The sequence below is a fragment of the Manis pentadactyla genome, chromosome 14, assembly GCF_030020395.1.
Source record: "Manis pentadactyla isolate mManPen7 chromosome 14, mManPen7.hap1, whole genome shotgun sequence".
Classification (NCBI taxonomy): Eukaryota; Metazoa; Chordata; class Mammalia; order Pholidota; family Manidae; genus Manis; species Manis pentadactyla.
This window is the reverse complement of record NC_080032.1, coordinates 48,065,887-48,085,557: the sequence shown is the minus strand read 5'-3', so window position 1 is coordinate 48,085,557 and position 19,671 is coordinate 48,065,887. Positions and strand designations below refer to the sequence as shown.

Below are 19,671 nucleotides of genomic sequence, written 5' to 3'. Positions count from 1 at the left end.
GCTACATGTAAGAGAATGAAACTGGATCATTGTCTAACCCCATACAAAAAAGTAAACTCGAAATGGATCAAAGACCTGAATGTAAGTCATGAAACCATAAAACTCTTAAAAGAAAACATAGGCAAAAATCTCTTGAGTATAAATATGAACAACTTCTTCATGAACATATCTCAACAGGCAAGGGAAACAAAAGCAAATATGAACAAGTGGGACTGTATCAAACTAAAAAGCCTCTGTACAGCAAAGGGCACCATCAGTAGAACAAAAAGGCATCCTACAGTATGGGAGAATATATTCATAAATGACAGATCCGATTAAGCGTTGACATCCAAAATATACAAAGAGGTCATGCACCTCAACAAACAAAAAGCAAATAATCCAATTAAAAAGTGGGCAGAGGATCTGAACATACACTTCTCCAAAGAAGAAATTCAGATGGCCAACAGACACATGAAAAGATGCTCCACATCACTAATCATCAGAGAAATGCAATTAAAACCACAATTACATATCACCTCACACCAGTTAGGATCGCCACCATCCAAAAGACAAACAACAACAAATGTTAGCAAGGATGTGGAGAAAGGGGAACCATCCTACACTGCTGGTGGGAATGTAAATTAGTTCAACCATTGTGGAAAGCTGTATGGAGGTTCCTCAAAAAACTCAAAATAGAAATAGCATTTGACCCAGGAATTCCACTCCTAGGAATTTAGCCTAAGAATGCAGCAGCCAAGTTTGAAAAAGACATATGCACCCCTATGTTTATCACAGCACTATTTACAATAGCCAAGGAATGGGAGCAACCTAAGTGTCCATCAGTAGATGAATGGATAAAGAAGATGTGGTACATATACACAATGGAATATTATTCAGCCATAAGAAGAAAACAAATCCTACCATTTGCAACAACATGGATGGAGCTAGAGAATATTATGTTCAGTGAAATAAGCCAGGCAGAGAAAGACAAGTATCAAATGATTTCACTCATCTGTGGAGTATAAGAACAAACAGAAAACTGAAGGAATGAAAACAGCAGCAGACTCACAGAACCCAAGAGTGGACTGACAGTTACCAAAAGGAAAGGGACTGGGGAGAATGGGTAGGAAGGGAGGAATGAGGGGGGGAAAGGGGCATTACAGTTAGCATGCATAATGTAGGAGGGGGCACCAGGAAGGCAGTACAGCACAAAGAAGACAAGTATTGATTCTATAGCATCTTACTACATCAATGGACAGTGACTGTAATGGGGTATGTGGTGGTGACTTGATGATGGGGGGAATCTAGTAACCACAATGTTGCTTATGTAAGTGTATATTAATGATACCAAAAAAAAAAGATGGGGATGAAGAATTTGATCAGCTATGTAGGGTAGTCAGATAGCAAGAGTAGGAGGAGTCTCTCTAGACTTAACAGGATTCTTGCTAAAAGTGGGTAATGCAGGCCCAGTAAGGATGGACACAGAAGCCCAAGATCAAGGCCTAGTTGAGAATAAAGCTCAGAGATGCTAGATTAAAGTTTGGTCAAGGAGCCTGTCTTTGTCAATAGATGTATTGATAGCTAGATGATAGAGAGATAGGTACATGATAGAGAGGTAGGTAAATGATAGATACATACATACATACATAGTAGATAGATGATAGAAGATAAATTAGAGAGATAGTGGATAGTAGATAATAGAAAATAGATAGTAGATGATAGATGATGATAGATGAAAATGACAATAGACAGTAAATGGATAAGTGGATAGTAGATAGATAATAGATAGCAGATGGATAGATAGAAGATAGACGATAGATGAAGATGATGATGGTAGATAAATAGTACATAGAAGATAGATGATAGATGACGGATGGATGGATAGATAGATAGATAGATGATAGATAGATAGATAGATAGATAGATAGATAGATAGATAGATAGATAGACAGATAGCTCGCTGTAGATGTGCTTGTAAATGTTTGACAACACTCTTTGGGGCAAGAAATCCCTGATCAGTAGCATTTGGTGTTTCCTCAGTGAAACTACTTCCGCTGTAGATGGTTGGAAGGACCAATGTGGGGTCACTGGATGTAGTGCAGAAGGACATGCTCACAACTGACTTGAATGAACCATGAAGAACAGGTCCAGCACAACACGGTATGATTCTTTGTGCTACTTTTCAAGTCTCCTGTGAGTCTGAAATTATTTCAAAATATTATTTTAAAAATTTTAACCTAAATATAAATCACCTATATAATAAATGAAGCTATTTATTTATCAGCCAGCCAGGGTCTCACATGTGTACATGTTAAGAGGCCCGGCATGAGGGAAATGATTGGCACAATTTGCCACTAATGATGCCCTAAAACTACAGCTAATGGGGGGTCAGCCTTGTCCTCTTCAGATACTTCAAGGACAACGTGCTTTTCTGGTCACAGAAAGATAATGAAAACTAATGGTCATCATGTCACTGTTGGGACTCAACAATGTTGCTCTCTAAACTCTGTTCCTTGAGATGAAGGTTTCCTTCAGAGGCCAGCAGAGATGAAAAGCCCACTTAGTTTCAGTGTGTCAATAGTGATACCTAGCGAGAAAAATAGAATGTTAAAGACAACATTTTGTGAACTTGGTATCACAAACCAGACTTCGAACTTCAAACAACTAACTAAGATGCATAGAATTCTTCAGCACACTAAGCACGTCAAACTTCAATTATCATTATGAACTAGGCTTTGGGAGAGGTTAAAAGTTAATTCCAAGGGCTTGTCAAGCTTTTTGGTGCTTTATAGAAAACAATAAAATAAATTTTTAAACCCAAAAATTAAATTTATTAGCAACACATACAGGCATCTGAGTCCCACCACAGTGACTGCTGAATTATGACATATTATCTAAAACCAGAGTGAACTGAACATTGTAGATGAACACAGATTTAACAATTCTCCTGCTTAAATGAATGGACTCCAAAAATATCACATCGTGGTGGTTTTACACTTGATCCTGTCTGCATGTTGTAGCTCATCCAGAACATTTCTGATGTTCTCCACACAAACTTCTCCTCGGTGATGTTTTTTGGATGCAAGATTCCATACATTTTCAAATTCTTCATCAGAAAGGCTGACACCAATGTTACCTAATATCTGCGCAATCTAAAAAAACACATTAAAAGTCAGACCAAGATCTATGTTTTCAAATTTATATTTTTAAGATATCTTTATAACATCTAAGACTATGGATCTTTATCCCCAAAAAGGTGTGTGTTGGTCTGTGGGTATGGGTGTGCTTATTTATTACACATAATAAGCAAATAACAAAATTCTAGGTCTGTCATTGTGCTAATATGAGCATGAGGGTGTTCAACTATGCTTGCAACATATAAAATTATTTTCAACTCTAAGTGTTTCTGGTTATTTTGAAGGGAAAAAGCATAATTCAAGCAGAGAGAGTAAAGAGTTAAAGACTGAAGACTTGCTAGATTTGAGTTCCATCCCAGTCATTTCTGCCCACTATGATCTTATGTGCACCATGTAAACCCCTTGAATATTAGTTTCCCTTCTTTAAAATAAGAACACTTATAAGGTGCTCTGACTGGCCTGTTGTAAACATTTCAGCTGTGGGTGCGCAAATACCAGAGAGAAAGAGTATGCATATGCGTGAGCAACTGAGCAAACTCAAAGCTGAGCACAGGGAAAACCAGCCAACTGTGATTATTAATGATTGCTCGGCAATGATTCGCACATGAGGTGAGGGGAGAGGGAAAACACGCTTCGTGTGTCCTAGAGAAAATAGGAGAAAGGAAATACTGGAACCAGTAGTGGAAAGAAATGTTAGAATGAATACAGGGAAGTAAAGCTTTGAAGAAAGATGAAACTAAATTTCAAAGCGGAAAAGCATTTACCATGACGCGTACAAGAACAAAGCAAGGAGGGAACTGGGAAGGAAAGCTAGACACTGCAGAGGAAAGCCAAAGAAATAGAAGGGTCGCAGAATACATCTACTAAACAGAATCTGAACAACAATTAAAAGATGCCCTAGAAATGATGTGCCCTCATGGGAAATTAACAGCATAATCAAATACACTCGCAATTCAGAAAAGCAGTGTTGCCGGAGGCCGCCCTAGGCAGCAAACACAGCAGTGGCCTCCCTGCCACCGGGGCAGGTAGAGAATCCAGGGGTCTGACTCAGTCTCGGGCAGCCCCATCCCCTTTCCACTCCTCACGAGGCATTCCTCCCCAGCTCAGCGTTCCTTCATAGGGTACTGATTGACTAACACTTTGACAGAAACCCGTCTATTCCAAATTAACATTAGTTCTTTGGGTTCTTCCTTTTTATCTAGAACTGCGAGACTCCAGTTATATGACTTCCTAGTTAAAAGAATTGTAGGCATCCTGAAACAAGCAGGAGACTTTTGTCTTGTTTGGCAACCCTGAACTTTGGTCTCCCAGGCCCTTTAGAGTGATTGAGAGACTTGAAAGCATCGCCAGTCTCTTCTCTGTCCCCCTAGGGTGGATGGTGCATCCTGCCTTCTTCTTTGGGACCAGCCAGCAGGCATCATCCTCTAAAGTTCTCCTCCCTTCCTCTCTCCCTTGGAATGAATCTGTTATTTAGTTAGTATTTAGCTAAGTTTTTAGGCCATCAACCCTTCATCTGAGGTCCCCAAAGGCATCATATGTCTTTTCATATTTCTGGCCCTGGATATGAAAGTTCCAAAGAAGCAGGTGGTCCCAGATCATTCCCTGCTTTCCACAAGTGCAGCTGGAGGCCAGCTGGTCTGCTCTGCATCCTCAGCCCTTGGAAGCCCAGGGGCCAGGCTATTTGGACCTAGCTGGTTGCTCCTGCTCTATAACCCATCTAGGAAGAAAATCACCTGGGATATGAGGACCATTTTTTTCTAAGAAAAAAAAAGCACAACACAACACATACACACAAAAAAAGACACATGGGCTGATATATGGTGTGGCAACAAGACAGAATATTTCAAATCAGTGTTTGCTGCAGATGATCTGAAACGTGTTAATCGCGGCAGAGTGGCCGCCTCATACTTACTCTCTGGAGGCCAAATGACCCAAGACCATAAGCATAGTTACACAGGAAAGAGCTTGATCCTTTTTGCTTTTTCTCAAGTAGGAATAATGTTCAGTGTCTTTGAAAAACATTTTTTATATAGGTCATAGTGAATATATGACATGAATGTAATGCTTCCTATTATAGAACAAATTCTTCTTCAAGAATTGGACCAAAATGTCACAACCAAATTGAACATTATCCTCAAGAATCCTGTATTTGGGAATCTGGATGACTTTTGTAATATAAAAGCTCAAGTTTTGAAAAGTCTAAATTAAGTAGTTTTTTGATAAACATTTCATCTCAGTATGTTTATGTAAAGTTCATGTTTCTTTCAACCCTTTTGAAATAATATGCTGTACCTCTTTTTTTGATTTTGGCTTGAAGAAGTCTCTTTCATATACTCCTTTCTGGCCAAAGATGGTAGGATGCAGTAATGAATAGGCATTGCCCTCTTCCCCATAATTAGTTCTATCACTGACGCGACGAATTCGGGGGGCAGGAATATCAGACCGAATGGTTGGAACACCATAGATGGGATAACCTAGGACATCAATGAGGGAAGAAAACAGAACATTCTAAAATGGAGCTGCACAATGCAGTGGCCCCCAGTCACATGTGGCTATTGAGCTCTTAAAATGCGACTAGTCTGAATTGAGATGCCCTGTAAGTGCAAAATGCACACCAAATTTCAAAGAATTAGTACCCCAAAAAAAGAATGTGAAATATTTAATCATTTTATATTGATTACATGTTACAAGTATATTTTGGGGATACATATTATATATATATATATATAATTTTGCTAGTTTCTTTTTCTTGATGTGGCTACCAAAAATTTTTAAATATTAATATGACTCCGATTATATTTCTATTGGACAGCGTCATTCTAAGGGGAGTAGCGAGGTCTCATTATGCCAGAATGAACAGCATATCTACATAATCCAGTTTAAAAAAAAATGTGTATCCTTAATCATGTCCTTAGTCCAAGGAAGTGATTTTTGACCAATAAAAAAGTTTTTTTTAAATAACCAATATTCATCATGTTTAATATTGAAAGATGGGCTGTTATGGATCGAACAGATTTGTATGTTAAAGTCCTAGTACCTCAGGATGTGACCTTATCCGGAAATAGGGTCGTTGCAATGCACACAGGAGACGCAATGTGAGGCTGAAGGCAGAGATCAGGGTGATGCAGCTGAAGCCAAGGAGCACAAAAGATGGCCAGCAAATCCACAGAGGCTAAGGGGGGGGCCTTGCACAGAGGCTCCCTCGCAGCCTCAGGAGGAGGCAACCCTGCGGACACCTTGATTTCAGACTTTCAGCCCCCAGAACTGTAAGAGGATACATTTCTGTTGCTTAAGCCACACAGTTTGTGGTACTTGTTATGACATCCTTAACAAACTAATAGATGGGGAAGGAAGAAAGAGAATAGTTTTGTGAGAGCTCTTCAAATATTTGATGGCAAATCTGTTTATGGACAAAAATCACATGATTTAAAAGTCTTCTAATGCTTGGTAAAGTCTATATAATGTTCAGTATTCTGATCTATGATGGTTTCAATGTCATTAATACACAGAGAATCATTTTACGTGGAATCATTAACAATAATTCAGTTTGGCCTGCATTTATTGAGATCCCTTGGGTGCTTCAGATCCAGAACTGATGAAAGGTCCCAGGCTTTGAGAAATTTCCAGTCAAATGAGATAGAGGCTGGGGACAACAAAAGGACAGACAAAAGGCCCATCACTTCTAGGTTTGCCAATCCTTGTAAAACTCAGCAAATAATGTGACAGACAAACTCACAAGTAGAAGGAACAGCTCCTACAACTGCACTGATCTCAGAAGAAGTTGTCTTATAGTGATCAGAAATTTTATCATTTGGCCTCAGAAGTGTCCGGAGAGTCTTTTCTGAGCTCCCTGGTTCTTTGAAGACAATATCTTCAGGCTTTATCAGGAGGGTTGGTTCAGATCCTTCAACATGAGCTTCAGCAGGATTTGCACAATCTGGTTTTCTACCTTTAAGCAAAAAGGGAAAGGGGAACAGGGCAGGAAGAAGTTACTGCATGGTGGTTGCTGCTTGGCAACAAAATTAGTCTTCCCATGTAGTATCTTCCACTGGTAGAAACTGAGACTAGGCTGGTATAAACCCTTCACTGACGCCCAGCACCCCACTGTGGAAGAGCAAGTTCAAGCCAAAGTCATACACAAGGAAACTTGAACATGATCACCATCTGAGAGACCAAAATGAGAATGTAGAACCTATTATTTTCATTCCTCTTTTGTAAAATTAGAGTTTACTTTCATATTTAACTTGAACTTCAGGATTCCCAGAGTTGTTCCTAGCACTGTGCCCTAGGGAGAGAGAAGACTTACGTGGAGTTATAGATCCCACACATACCTGATCATGGCAGGGAGCCCCATGTATTGGGGCTGTATTGTACAGGCATTTGGATGAAACCATGAGAACTCATTGTGAGCTCTGGAACTGATTAAATAAATAACTCCCTTCAAATCAGTGAGTAAAAGAAAACCCTGAGGTAGAACTGAAATGGTAATAAGACTCTGTCCTCTTTTTCAAATTTGCTTCGCTGAGTCAAGGCTGAAATTAAGGAGTGAATTGCTGACACAGCTTTTTCACAGAGCTGGTAACTACACAGCTGGCACTAGAGGGCGCTGTGGTCTTTCAGTCACTAGAGGAACGCTCAAGGACCTGGGACAACCCAAGCGAGAGCTGCAGAAGCAGTCCTGCGCCGTCATCAGATTGCGGTGGCAACCGCGGCAAACCTATCAAAAATCTGCACGCCCCGTTCAGCTCCTGGTAATGCTCGCTGTGAAAGCGTTCATCCCAGACCCTCTAATCCCCTCCCTGCTCCCCTCAAAACAGCAGAAATCTGGAGAAAGCATGAAAAACACTTTCTCAGAAAACTGTTCAAAAACCACTGCCTTGTAGTTCTTACCCGCATTTCTCCAGGAAGATAGAATCTGAGGCAAGAAAATTCTGGGCAAAACATTCATGAGCCCCTTCTAACGGAACCACTGGCCACTAACTCAGAAGAAGATGAAAACCCAAAGAACCCCAAGAAAAATGGCCGACAAGGTCAGGACCCAAAATCCAGGAACAATGTGAAGAACTACCTGACTTGAAAACAGGCTTTTACCTCCCCCTCTACTTCAGGAGCTGTGCCAAGAAAGAAAAAGCTGTGTTACCCTCTCTTTATTCCTGAGAAGACTGGGGTACAGTTATTTCCTATGAAAAGCTTTATTAGGTAAAGATTCTGCTTTTCTAGTAGATAGAAGAGAAAGGCCATCCCAGGAACACATAAACGCTCACATAATCAATCCCCAGATTTGGTTTTGGCCTCACAGAAAGGCATGACCCGGGAATAAAGGCAAAAACAGTAGTATCTTTACTTTTTAGAAGAGAGAGTTTTCAAGAGGAGATAAAAATATAAACAACCTTTTTAAAAAAAGATAGTTCTAATAACCAAGATTTGAAAATTAAAGTAAATTGAGGTATCATTATATACCAACTAAATTTCAAGAATGTTTGAAATAACACTCCATGGTAGAAAGGTTGGGGTAAAACCTTCTCAGAGCCTTCACTGATAAAATTGCAAATTAGTGCAGTCATTTGGAAAAGCAAAATGAAAATACAGAAAGTTACTTCTGGGACAATAATAATATTCATAGGAAATGAGATATAATTAGAAACAGGCAGCTTTGGGGGAGATGATAATCATTACAGCGTTACCCATATTACTTTTAAAATATCTGGAAATAACCTAAATTTTAAAGAGTGAAGAAATGGTTTAGTAATTCATAATACATCAGCATGAGGGAACTGAAAATGAAGCTTACAGAAACCATAAAAGTATCTCATCATTCCATGGATATTTGAAAGTCAAATTTTAAAAAGCCAAATAAAAACAGCACATTCACTGTGATTTTTAGCTATGTTTAAACTCTATGCATGTGTACATACACATATGTATCTACATATAATTATATATGGTTAGTGATGTAGGAAGATAATGTATAAACATGAAAATATTTAAATATAGGTAAAGATTATGTTTTTCCTTTTCTTACAAAATTTAAAAGATCAAATTTGCTTACACCAAATTCTATTTTACTAGTGGCTTTTCCTACAGGAGGGGAGCTAATTATTCTAAGAATGGTTTCAAACAACTTTCTGAAGACCTGTTTTCCTATTTTGAGCTTCTGTGTAAACTTTTTTGCTTCTCATTTATTCTTTTGAAGGAGTGATACATGGCTCCAAATTCAAAAGATACAAACACATAGATTAAAAAGTGAGTCTTGCTGCCACCCTGTCCCTCAGCTACCCAGTTCCCCTTCCCTGGAAATCAAAAGTGTTACCAAATTCATTCCTATCCATCCACAGATAATCTATGCATAAACAAGCAAATAAATATGTATATATGTGCATATTTTAAATATATAATATTAAAGTTGGCAAGAGGTGAGCTCCCAGGAAAATGAAAGTATAGAAGTCCATTTAACAAACCTTCAAAAATTAAATACCTTTAATAATGACCCTCTCTTCATACTCTTTAAGAGGCATCTTATCTTTCCAGTTCAGAAAGTTTGCAAACTCAAGGTAGTTAATCAACCCATCATTATCCACATCACAGTAGTCAAAGAGCTGGTCCAGCAGTTTCTCATCCAAATGCAAGCTGAACTGGTCACAAACTTCCAGAAGCTCATCTTTATCAATTACCCCATCCCCCTTCTGTTAGACACAAGCAAAAAAAAAAGATGGAGTGTTGTCTTCAAGAGTAGAGTAAGTGACATGAATTGTTTCATTTAAGATAAAAGAAACAGCTCTATGACATAAATTTGAAGAATTTGTCTTATTTGGCGCATAGGAGGAGTCAAATGTTCAATGAGATTAGTTCTCATTGTCTCATCCTGATAGATGCACAGTAATGTCAGTCCTGGTTGGAACAGAGTGTGGCCCAGAACTTTTGTTCATTCTATTTTAATAATTTTTTCCTTAAATCAAGCTGTTTATGCTATGGTAGAGCAGGTGCGGCCATGATTTGCCCCTGACAGAGGCTGTGTACTTTGACAGTTCTCTATAATTTTCCATGCTTTCAAAGTTTTTAACGTCTCTGGTGTTCCAACTGGGCAGTAAATGGTTCTCCTGTCCATGGCCTAATCATGAGGAGAAACTGAGGAAGCAGTTGCAGGCCAAGTATAGCGTGATGGATTCAAAGACAGTTGCCTGTTTGCTGTCAACACTCCGATGGGCCAGAGGGACATGCTACTAAGCTGGCAGCCAGCCCCCACTGTAATAATCAGCACTAGATTCACCCTTGTAGGGAGAGGAGGGAAAGTTTCCACCTCCTTTCTGACAATAGTAAATACAGGAGCATCTCTGCTGAGTGTGAAAGTAGGGAAATTTATGAAGGCTCTGGGCGGAAACTGGCTGATTCTCTAAGGAGATGGGGGGCAGAGCACAGAATGCTCAGTAAGGAAGAGAGACGCCAGTCAGTGGTCTTCCCGCTCAGCCCCTCCCATAGTCTATCAGGCCAGCCTTACTTCCACTGGGAGGTGACAGTAAAGGGTCTGCGGGTTTCTGCAGTGGGTCCCGGTTGTCGCAGGGAACTCTGGCCCTCTCAGAGAGATTTCCCTAAGAAAGACAAATTCCCAAAGGAAACCATAAATGACTCACTGATCAGTATACAGGGCTTATGCCCAGAAATGGATTTACAAGGCTGATGAAGGTGATCCCCTGAAGAATGAGAAATTGACCCAGTTAATTCTAGATACATTACTGTGGTCAGACCTATAGGCCTGGAAAATATCCCTAACCCTAGGATGAACCCTAGAATGGGAATCTAAAACATATTTTAATGAGGGAGCTGCAACTGCCCTGGATTAAGGTAGGCTTCTTTATGAAAGTCTCTGCCACAAACACAAATCAACAAAAAATGGAAACCCCAGAGCCCTATCCAAAAAGCAATGTGCACTGTGATTATTGAATCAAGGGACCCCCAAAACTGCAATACATGGTATCACCAATGATGACTTTGCTACCCAGGATAGGGCTGTGTGTGGAATGAGAACATGGGTGGCTTGTTTCACTGAGCTGCATTCCCCTCTGTACCACTCAAAACTCACAGCAGATGTTCTTACTTGCTGGGAGCAGAGCCACTCTCTCTCTCTTCATGCTCTCTCCCTCCCTCCGGCACCCCCAAACCTCAGCTGCTAAGGAGAAAGATGTCCAACGTAGGACCAAGGTCTCCCTGTCCCCAGAGGGCATCAAGAGCTGCATGCTTTGTCCAAGCGGGGACTCACACTTCCATGGCTTCCTTGCGTATGAGTGCCAAGGTCATCGTCCTACTCAGTAATAAAATGATATACTATTTCACTGGCTTCCACTGCTGAATGTGTAATTGGTATTGATGCTTTACATGCCTGTATTAGGAATGCTTGTAAGTGCCTCTGGAGGAAGAGCCACAGGTAGAGAACGCCAGTACCTTTGGGGCCCCACAACCCCAGTGACCCCTTGGAGCTACAGGTCTCTATGACTAATGATTCTGACAGTCAGAGCCCCTGGGCCTGGTTCACTGACCTGAAACCCAGTGGTCTTCACTAGGCTGCGGGGACTTTCAACCTCAGAGAGCTACGCAGGACCAAAACTAGACACAGTCGCTCTACTCAGTGGGCAAAACTCAAGACTATTCTCATGACGCTGGCCAAACGCTCCCCTTGATGAACCTGTTTTATTTTTAGTGATTCTTGAAGTGCTACCATGGCCTGCCTGTTTCATTCGCCACTTGGAGAACTACAGACTGGAAGATTAAAAAATGCCTCTTTTTGAAAACTCAGAAACAAATAATGGCTGCTGAGTGAACCCCCTGGGTAATTCACATAGACACCTGTGATAAGGGTCCACTCCCTGACAGGAATGACAGGGATACAGCTTCCCGTTGAGACTGAGCCATCCAGACTGCCACCTCTGCTGCCTGGACCCATTGCCCCAGACACAGCAACACACTCACAGGCAGGGCACAAAGCACAGAGCCCCGTTTCTGAGGCAGAGGCGCCACCACATGCTGCACTTGGGACCCCTTTCAGAGGTTGGCCACCTTGTCTCATGGTGAGTGAGGACGCACCACACAGGCACTGCCCCCGTGTTCCTGGTAAACTGACCACGTGGAACCTCTGCCACCTCTCAGCTCTGCTGGTGCCTCACACTGCTGACACACCTTCAAGGTCTGGAATTGCCAGCCAGCCAGCCAGCTCCAGTCACAACAGTATGCCCGTGAAATTAGCTCAGTCGTGTGTTTTGCTTTCTGGACCATTTTCAGTCTGACAATGATGTGCCTTATAGTAAAAAAGCTACTCACTGATGAGCTTTTCAGTCAAGGTATTCAATGAACCTTTCCTGCTCCCAACTATCCCCAGCCGGCTGGTACTGCTGACCTTCGGGACAGGCTTCCCAGACACTGTCCACCCTCCTCACAGTTCCTGGTCACACATGGCAGTGAACCAGTTTTGTCACTGAATGCAGGTATCCCCCAAAAGGAGTCACCCCATCTCAGCTAATTCCTAGATAATAATTAGAATAAAAAGAATTGAATTATAGAGACTTATTTTGAAAATATGGGACTCTGTTGTGACCATTTTTGGATGTGATGAGTCTTTATTTTGCCCTCTACATTTTTAGTTCCCTAAGTGGAAAGTCTACACACTATCTGGAACAATGTTTCATATATTATGAGTATTCAATAAATAACAGAATTAGTCCTCTAAACTAAGAAGTTTCATTTAGAGAATCATGGTTTATTTGTTCTGTTTTGTTTTATTTTTCCATTAAATTAAATCTGGGCATTCAACAATATGAGTCAAACCATCAAAAATTATCCTACAGCTGTACTAGGAAGACCCACATCTTATTACCCTCTCAGAAAAAAAGCTCCTCAAGGACACTGAGCACTAATATGTATATTAAAAGTTAACTATTTAAAAAGTATATCAGCATTCAGTAATTCTCAGTAATTTCCTCTCTGCTTAATTTAATTTTATCATAAGGAATGTGCCTGGTGGTTCACTAAGATAATCTGCAGCTATTAAGATGATCATCTTGCCTGTAATTACATTTCAAATGAAGAATTTTTAAAAAGCAGAGCATCATGTATTGTGGTAGCTACTCTTACTGACATCACTACTATGCAAATTTCCCGATATTATCTTTGAAAGATATTTGGATTTGAGTAAAGTTTAAAATGTACTTATTTTAGCTTGTGTATTTTAATTCTGAAGAATTGTTTTCAAATTACCTGTAAATAGCAATTGGTATCTATTAAAAAACACAGAAACCATTGAATACTTGTGTTTTCTTTAAACACAACTTTGTGAGAAATGTCATTGATGACTGATTGTTTGTCCCTATATAATTAGTACAAACTTAAACGAAATAGTCCATTTTTCATTCAACAGTACAACACAGGCACATGGGCCCTTAATCTAAAGACAAATTAAATGAATGGGCTTAAAATGAATGAGCCAATGTATGAGTGACCAAGATCTTTTCCAAATAAAATATATGAAGTGTAACTTTTCCAAAACTGTACTCAACATTGGAAGAGAGACAGGAATGGTATCTTTCCTTTTTGGATAAAAATTATTCTGCTCTTTTTTTTCTTCTCATATAAAGATTATGATGCAGTTTATCATGACAGGTTTATGTATGAGCTCTTATTTGCTTATATTTGACTCATTCTAAAATGGTCTTGAAGCTGCCTAGAAAAATAAGCACAATTAAACAGAGCCAAAGAAAGTGAGGACATCAGGGCAAAGGGAAAATAAAAATGGAATAAAATAAGATTAAACCTGGAATACAAAAAGCATACAAAATGTACTGCTGTAAGATCATGTTCACAAACTAGACATGTTTTGTTGAACTGGCTCTGAGTTTCCTGGTGGCCAACTCAAAAAGAGTTGTACAATCAGTACAAAATTCATGTTCATGAGGTGAAAACAAATCAGATACTTCAATGAAACAGTTACTTCCTTTAGAAGAACTGGGTCTCCTTATAAAGAGAATGCATGTGACAAAAATAAATAACAACTTCACAGGCATACTGACAAAAAATGTGCCATGTTTCACAAGCAGTCTGTGCAATACTGCCCCCTTAGGTATCCTTAGATTTGAGGTACTTATGCAGTCCTAGACTGATCTGACTTTATCAAAAGAGAGAACTGATAGTAGCTTGAAATTGAATGATCTTGCTGTCTCAAAACTGAAACTGAAACTACACCCTGTTCCCCCAGAGGAGAGATGTTCTAAGCTTAACTTGGACCTAGACTGACAATGCTATGTGCACATATTCAGATTTAGGTACAGACTGTCTATACCCCAGAAGTCTTCCCCAGGGATCCAGAGTGCTGCCCCTCCCCTTGTTCCCAGCGCACTACAGTTTCATATTTACAACAACGGTTCTCAAACTTGAATGTGCAACAGGTTTGTTAAAACACAATTGCCAGGCTCCAACCCTGACTTCCTAATTCAGTAGGTCTGGGGTGGGTCTTGGAGTGTACATTTCTAACATGTGCCTAAGTGATTCTGATGGTGGTAAAAGAGCCATACTTTGACAACCACTGATCTACTCCAGGGGTGAGCAAACTTTTCCTGCCCAGAACCATAAAGTAAATATTTTAGGTTTTGCAGACCACTCAGTCTCTGATGCATGACTCTGAGTTCGTATTGCCACAGCAGCCATAAACAATACTTAAACAGACACACAAAACTATTTACAAAAGATAGCTGACGGATTTGACCCACAGGCCATAGTCTACTGACTCCTGATCTTCACCAGCCTGCTGGGATCTGTAAGCCCACACACAGACCAAAAACTCTGCTCTACTACTGGCCTTGTCATAGTGCCTGAAAGCTGCCAGCAAACTGTCGAAGTTTTGGTAGTTAACTTTCTTCAAGTGATGTCGAACCGCTGCAGTCAGGGCTCTCTGCCTGTCCTTGCCTCGAAGACACTCACCAGGAAGTCTGTTATGGATGAGATCACCAGCTCCTATTGAAAAGGCAAAATAAAAGTCTTTTATCTGAATTAAAAGTCTGTCAATATTATTCCCATTCTAAAAGAGATCAAGCAACTTCTGTGAATGAAAAAAACTCACACCTAACTCCAACACTGTTACACATGACAGAAAATTCTCATGTAAAAAAGAGTACATAAAATAACTGATAAAACAAACTAATATTTCTGTCTTATGTGACTTCTCTGCTCAATGAAAAAATCTGAAAAAAAGAAAATGAATAATGTTGGAATCAGCAGCCCCACTCAGCTGTCAAGTCCCTTTCCTAAGACAGTAAAGCCCTTGCCTGTCTGCCTTTTTAGCAGACATTTGTCTACAAGGCTGAGGATCTGAAAGCTGGGGCTGATTCCATGTGCGGCCACTGTGTGCCTCAGAGCTGACTAAACTTCTAGAGAGTTCTTGTAAATATTGGACTCTAATTTGCTACTCCCTCTAACATGAGTTTCCAGTCTACATATCAAGTTCCCATTTCTCAGCCCTGCTTCCCCCTACACCACCGCCAATACAGAAGACCCCCAACCCTATCCCCAGCTCCACTAACTGAGTCCTGACCCACAATCCCCTCGGTTATCGAGAATAAACTCTCCGATCCACCTGCTACATCCCCCAGAACAGGGACCTGGCCCTTGCTTCCGTTTGCCCTTCATGACTTAGAGGAACTCCCCGGAGTTAGGACATGAAGTACAAGCACATGCACTGCCCCCAAGCCCCACCCCTTGCCATCCCCTGTCAGGAAGCTTCTTGGACGTTCCTGGTGACGGAGATCAGACTGGAGTTGCCATGTCGCTGTGAAGGTTTGGTTGATGTCACCAGAGGAAACCTGCCTCTGTTCCTTTTCCCCTCACCTATGTCCTTCCCTTCCTGGTAGTTGTCCTTCCCTTTCCCCATGCTGGTAGTTGGCTGCAAAATGCTGGGTGGTAATTCAGATCACAATATTGGTTGCAAGGCAATCAATATTTACAACTATTCTGTATAAGGCCCCATATCAGGTTCTCTGCTCATTGCAGCCTCTAAGTTTCTCCCTTATAAAGTCAGGAACTAATCCTGTAACACTCTGATACAAGTCTTGTTTCTAAGGGTGGAGCTAAGTGTGGGCAAGACGACTACAGTTAAGACTTGTTCCAGGACCTGGGCAAGTACCTCAAACCAAGGCCATCTGAAATGAGGCCAGCTACCACCAACCACCCTAAAGTGGGCAAAAACAAGTAAGGTCTGGCCGGGGAGGAATCAGGACAGTTTCCCCAGATATAAACTCTTTGGGTGGCTGTTTGTGTGACCAGAGGTCCTCCATCTTTCATGAGATGGCCTTTGGTTGAATTTTTCTCTCTTCAGAGACCTTCCCTCTCCATTAACAACCAAAGATAACCATCTGAATGGCTGTTTTTCCAATTCCACCTGGTTTTCCCAACAGAACCCCACCAGGTGTGGCTCCTGGTAAATGAGAGGTGTGCTCTTACCTTCTTCCGACCTGACCCTGAAAGAATATTTGTGAAACTCATAACAAGTCACTTGCAATTACTCAAGAGCCATCTCCAAAGAGCTGGAATCAGGAGTACGAGCTCTGGCCCTAAGAGAGAGATCCATGACCTCACTACACAACACAGCTGTCGGAACACTGAGTGAGCTCCTCGGTTGTACTCTGCCTGCAACCAGTTCCCACCATGCCCCACTGCCCAGCTGCTCTGGATTCTCCTTCAGGTTGCCTCTACCCTGGTGGACTCTAGGCTAGGCACAGGCCCTGCACTCTGTCTGGAAGCATCTTATCATAACCAATAATTCCAGGCCCTAAGAACGAGACATTCTTTGTGAAGCTGCCTGTATTTCCCTAGGTAAGGGTAAGAGCAAAATCCAGGCCCAGTCAAGAAACCAATATGCCACTGGGACAGGCAGACTCTGGAGCTTTCCATAGAATAGATGCTATTATTTAACTCCAATTGCAGTAACAAAAGACCTAGAGTTCATCTGTGTGCTAGGCCCTGAGTATCCAACCAACAGCAAAGGGAGCACCCACCAGTGTGAAGCCCGCCCTCGAGTTTACCATGGTTACCTACCTATTTTTAAGGTTAATTGGTGTGTTTCCTAAATCATCCCTTACCCCTTCCTACAGGTACGAAGAGACTCTAAGATGGATAGGCATCCACTAAACATGTAATAGTTCCTCTAAAAACAGAGTCAAAATAAAATCTCCTAACGTGGTGATTAATGATTCTCTGAAACACTGTGTTGCATAAGCTCAATAAATATTTACTTTATTTGTCAGTATCAATTCTTAACCCCTAATGTTCATAAGACCTACTGAATCAGAATATTTGGGCATGTGTCCCAGGAACCTGCATACTTAATAGATTCCCCGGATGGTTTCAAAGCAGGTACACTGCAGACTATATTTTGAAAATCCCTGATATACAATCCAATCCTGATAAGCTTTAGCATATTTTCTCTTTGGATGTCTGCTACTTAGATTGCTTAGAAATAAAGACAAAGTCTTGGTAAGTTTCTTTTGCCAATTTATGGATTGAGTGATTGTCTGGTAGGAAGAGTGGTTCTTAATTACATGATTATAGAGTACAGTGCTTTCTCAAATTTGAATGTGCCTACGATTCACCTAGGAATACTTTCAAAATGCTTCTGATTCAGTAGGTCTGGGATGGAGTCTGCTATTCTGCATTTCTAAAAACAATGCCAGTCTGCAGACCACATTTTGAATAACAAAGGCCTCCTAGTAGAATATTTGAATTCATTAAAAAGCTGCCTCACTTCACTTTGGCTTAATACCAGCCATATTTGCTGTCTGAATAAAATTCTGAGCCTTAATGACATTTAAGTCACTCATTACAAAGGCTTTAACCTGTACACATTTCAAACATAATACAAATTTCTTTTCTTTCTTGTGCTACAAATTGTTCTCATTAACAGTAATGTAATATTTTAAGCCTTTAAAATTAGAAGCTTTGAGAGAAGGATACATGGAGTTACCTGCATAACTTTGTGGGGATTTTGTTTGTTTATTAAGGAGAAAGTTTATATATTTACCATACTCCTCTGGACGGAGACAAGCTCCAAATGTGTGGTCTGGGGGAACATTCATTGTTTCTGCAATGCTATCAAAGAAAACAAATCTTTCAGTTAAAATGCTTGCCACATGGCATCTCTGGAATTTAAAATATGTTTGCCATATGTTTTTAATAGCCTATATTTTCTCCTATGACCAAACTAAGAAGATCTAACAGTTCTCCAACAGATCTCTTATCTAATTTTCTACATGCGTTAATGATGGCTGAATGCTCTCACTGGCTTTCAGTAGCCCAGATTTAAAAAGAAAAAAACAGAACATACTCAAAGCAGAATTATGAGAGTACATAGAGACAGAAACTGAGAAGAGAAAGTAAAATGTAACACAATAAATTAAAACTTCTGATATCCCAGAAATAAAGATTTACACAAAATTGTCCCTCCCTCTTCTCCAAATGCCCTCTCCATTTTGCAGGACTCAGCACTTTCCTGGAGCCCCAAACTCCATAGAAGCTAATAGAGTTCCCTGGTTAACACAGAAGGATGACTTGCTTATTTAATAGAAGACACACCAATTTTACCACAAGTGTACTTTTTAATTCCATCCAAAGACCATCAATTTGAAATCAATCATTCACTTACGGATCTAAAACTCTTCCAAGTTTATGTTGAAACTTTTCCTTGAAATCATCAACTCTCTTGGACACAACTTTAGCTCCTCTTTTCCTATAAAATTAGGAGATTGTCAGTTTTCTTTCTTACCTAAAATATTCTTGGCTACCAAATATACATATAGTGAAGAATATCATAGTATCATTTGGGCCATCAAAAAATAAATCCAGTTTCAAGAGAAATTATATGCTAAAAAGAAAGCTTTATGTGTTCATTCTCTATCAGTTATATTCTATCACAAAAGAAAGATTTGTAATAGAATATAAAATTTTGATTAAGACAAGCAGACTTAAAATATTTTGCAGTTAACCAAACAGATGTTAATAATACTTATAAGTGTAACTCCTACAATTGCTAAAAGAAAATTATGCATCAAATAAATAAATAATTAAAGGATATAAGCAGATAACTCACATTTAGTAAGCAGATATATAGAGAAACTATAATACTCTCTAGTAGTAAAAGCAATGTAAAATAAAACAATACATTGCCACTTTTAGCATAGTACATAAGCAAACAGAGACAGAGAATACCTAACATTGGCAAAAAGTATGGTTAAACATTTGTAGATTGCTAGTGCAAATTGCTTTAATCCTTTCGAAATAGTGTGGTAGTATTCAAAAAGCATAAAAATGGTCATTCCCTCTTATCTATGTCTGAGAACCAATCATAAGGAGATAATCCACATCATAATTTAAAGTGTGGAGAAGTTGTATTTATAAAGATGTTTATACCCTTATTGACTATAAAGGGAAAAAGAAAAGAATCTGAATGTTCAATCATCAAGGGTGATTAAATTATGTCACATTAACAAGAATGTACCTGATGCACTCTAAATGTTGGTTATTAAAAATA

The 19,671-nt window shown here is 40.0% G+C and overlaps 1 protein-coding gene across 1 annotated transcript in view; it reads right to left on the bottom strand.

Annotated features, from left to right (window-relative positions):
- Positions 1–2,795: 2,795 nt before the first annotated feature.
- The window catches only part of EFHB (EF-hand domain family member B), a 59,535-nt gene continuing 42,659 nt past the window's right edge, over positions 2,796–19,671 (bottom strand). The window contains exons 8-14 of the mRNA XM_057491267.1: positions 18,787–18,870; positions 18,166–18,233; positions 14,953–15,107; positions 9,592–9,799; positions 6,853–7,065; positions 5,409–5,590; positions 2,796–3,131 (exon numbers count right to left, since the gene is read on the bottom strand). Of these exons, the coding sequence (XP_057347250.1) occupies positions 2,955–3,131; positions 5,409–5,590; positions 6,853–7,065; positions 9,592–9,799; positions 14,953–15,107; positions 18,166–18,233; positions 18,787–18,870 (1,087 nt within the window). The 3' untranslated portion in view covers positions 2,796–2,954. The remainder of the gene's footprint in view (positions 3,132–5,408; positions 5,591–6,852; positions 7,066–9,591; positions 9,800–14,952; positions 15,108–18,165; positions 18,234–18,786; positions 18,871–19,671) is intronic.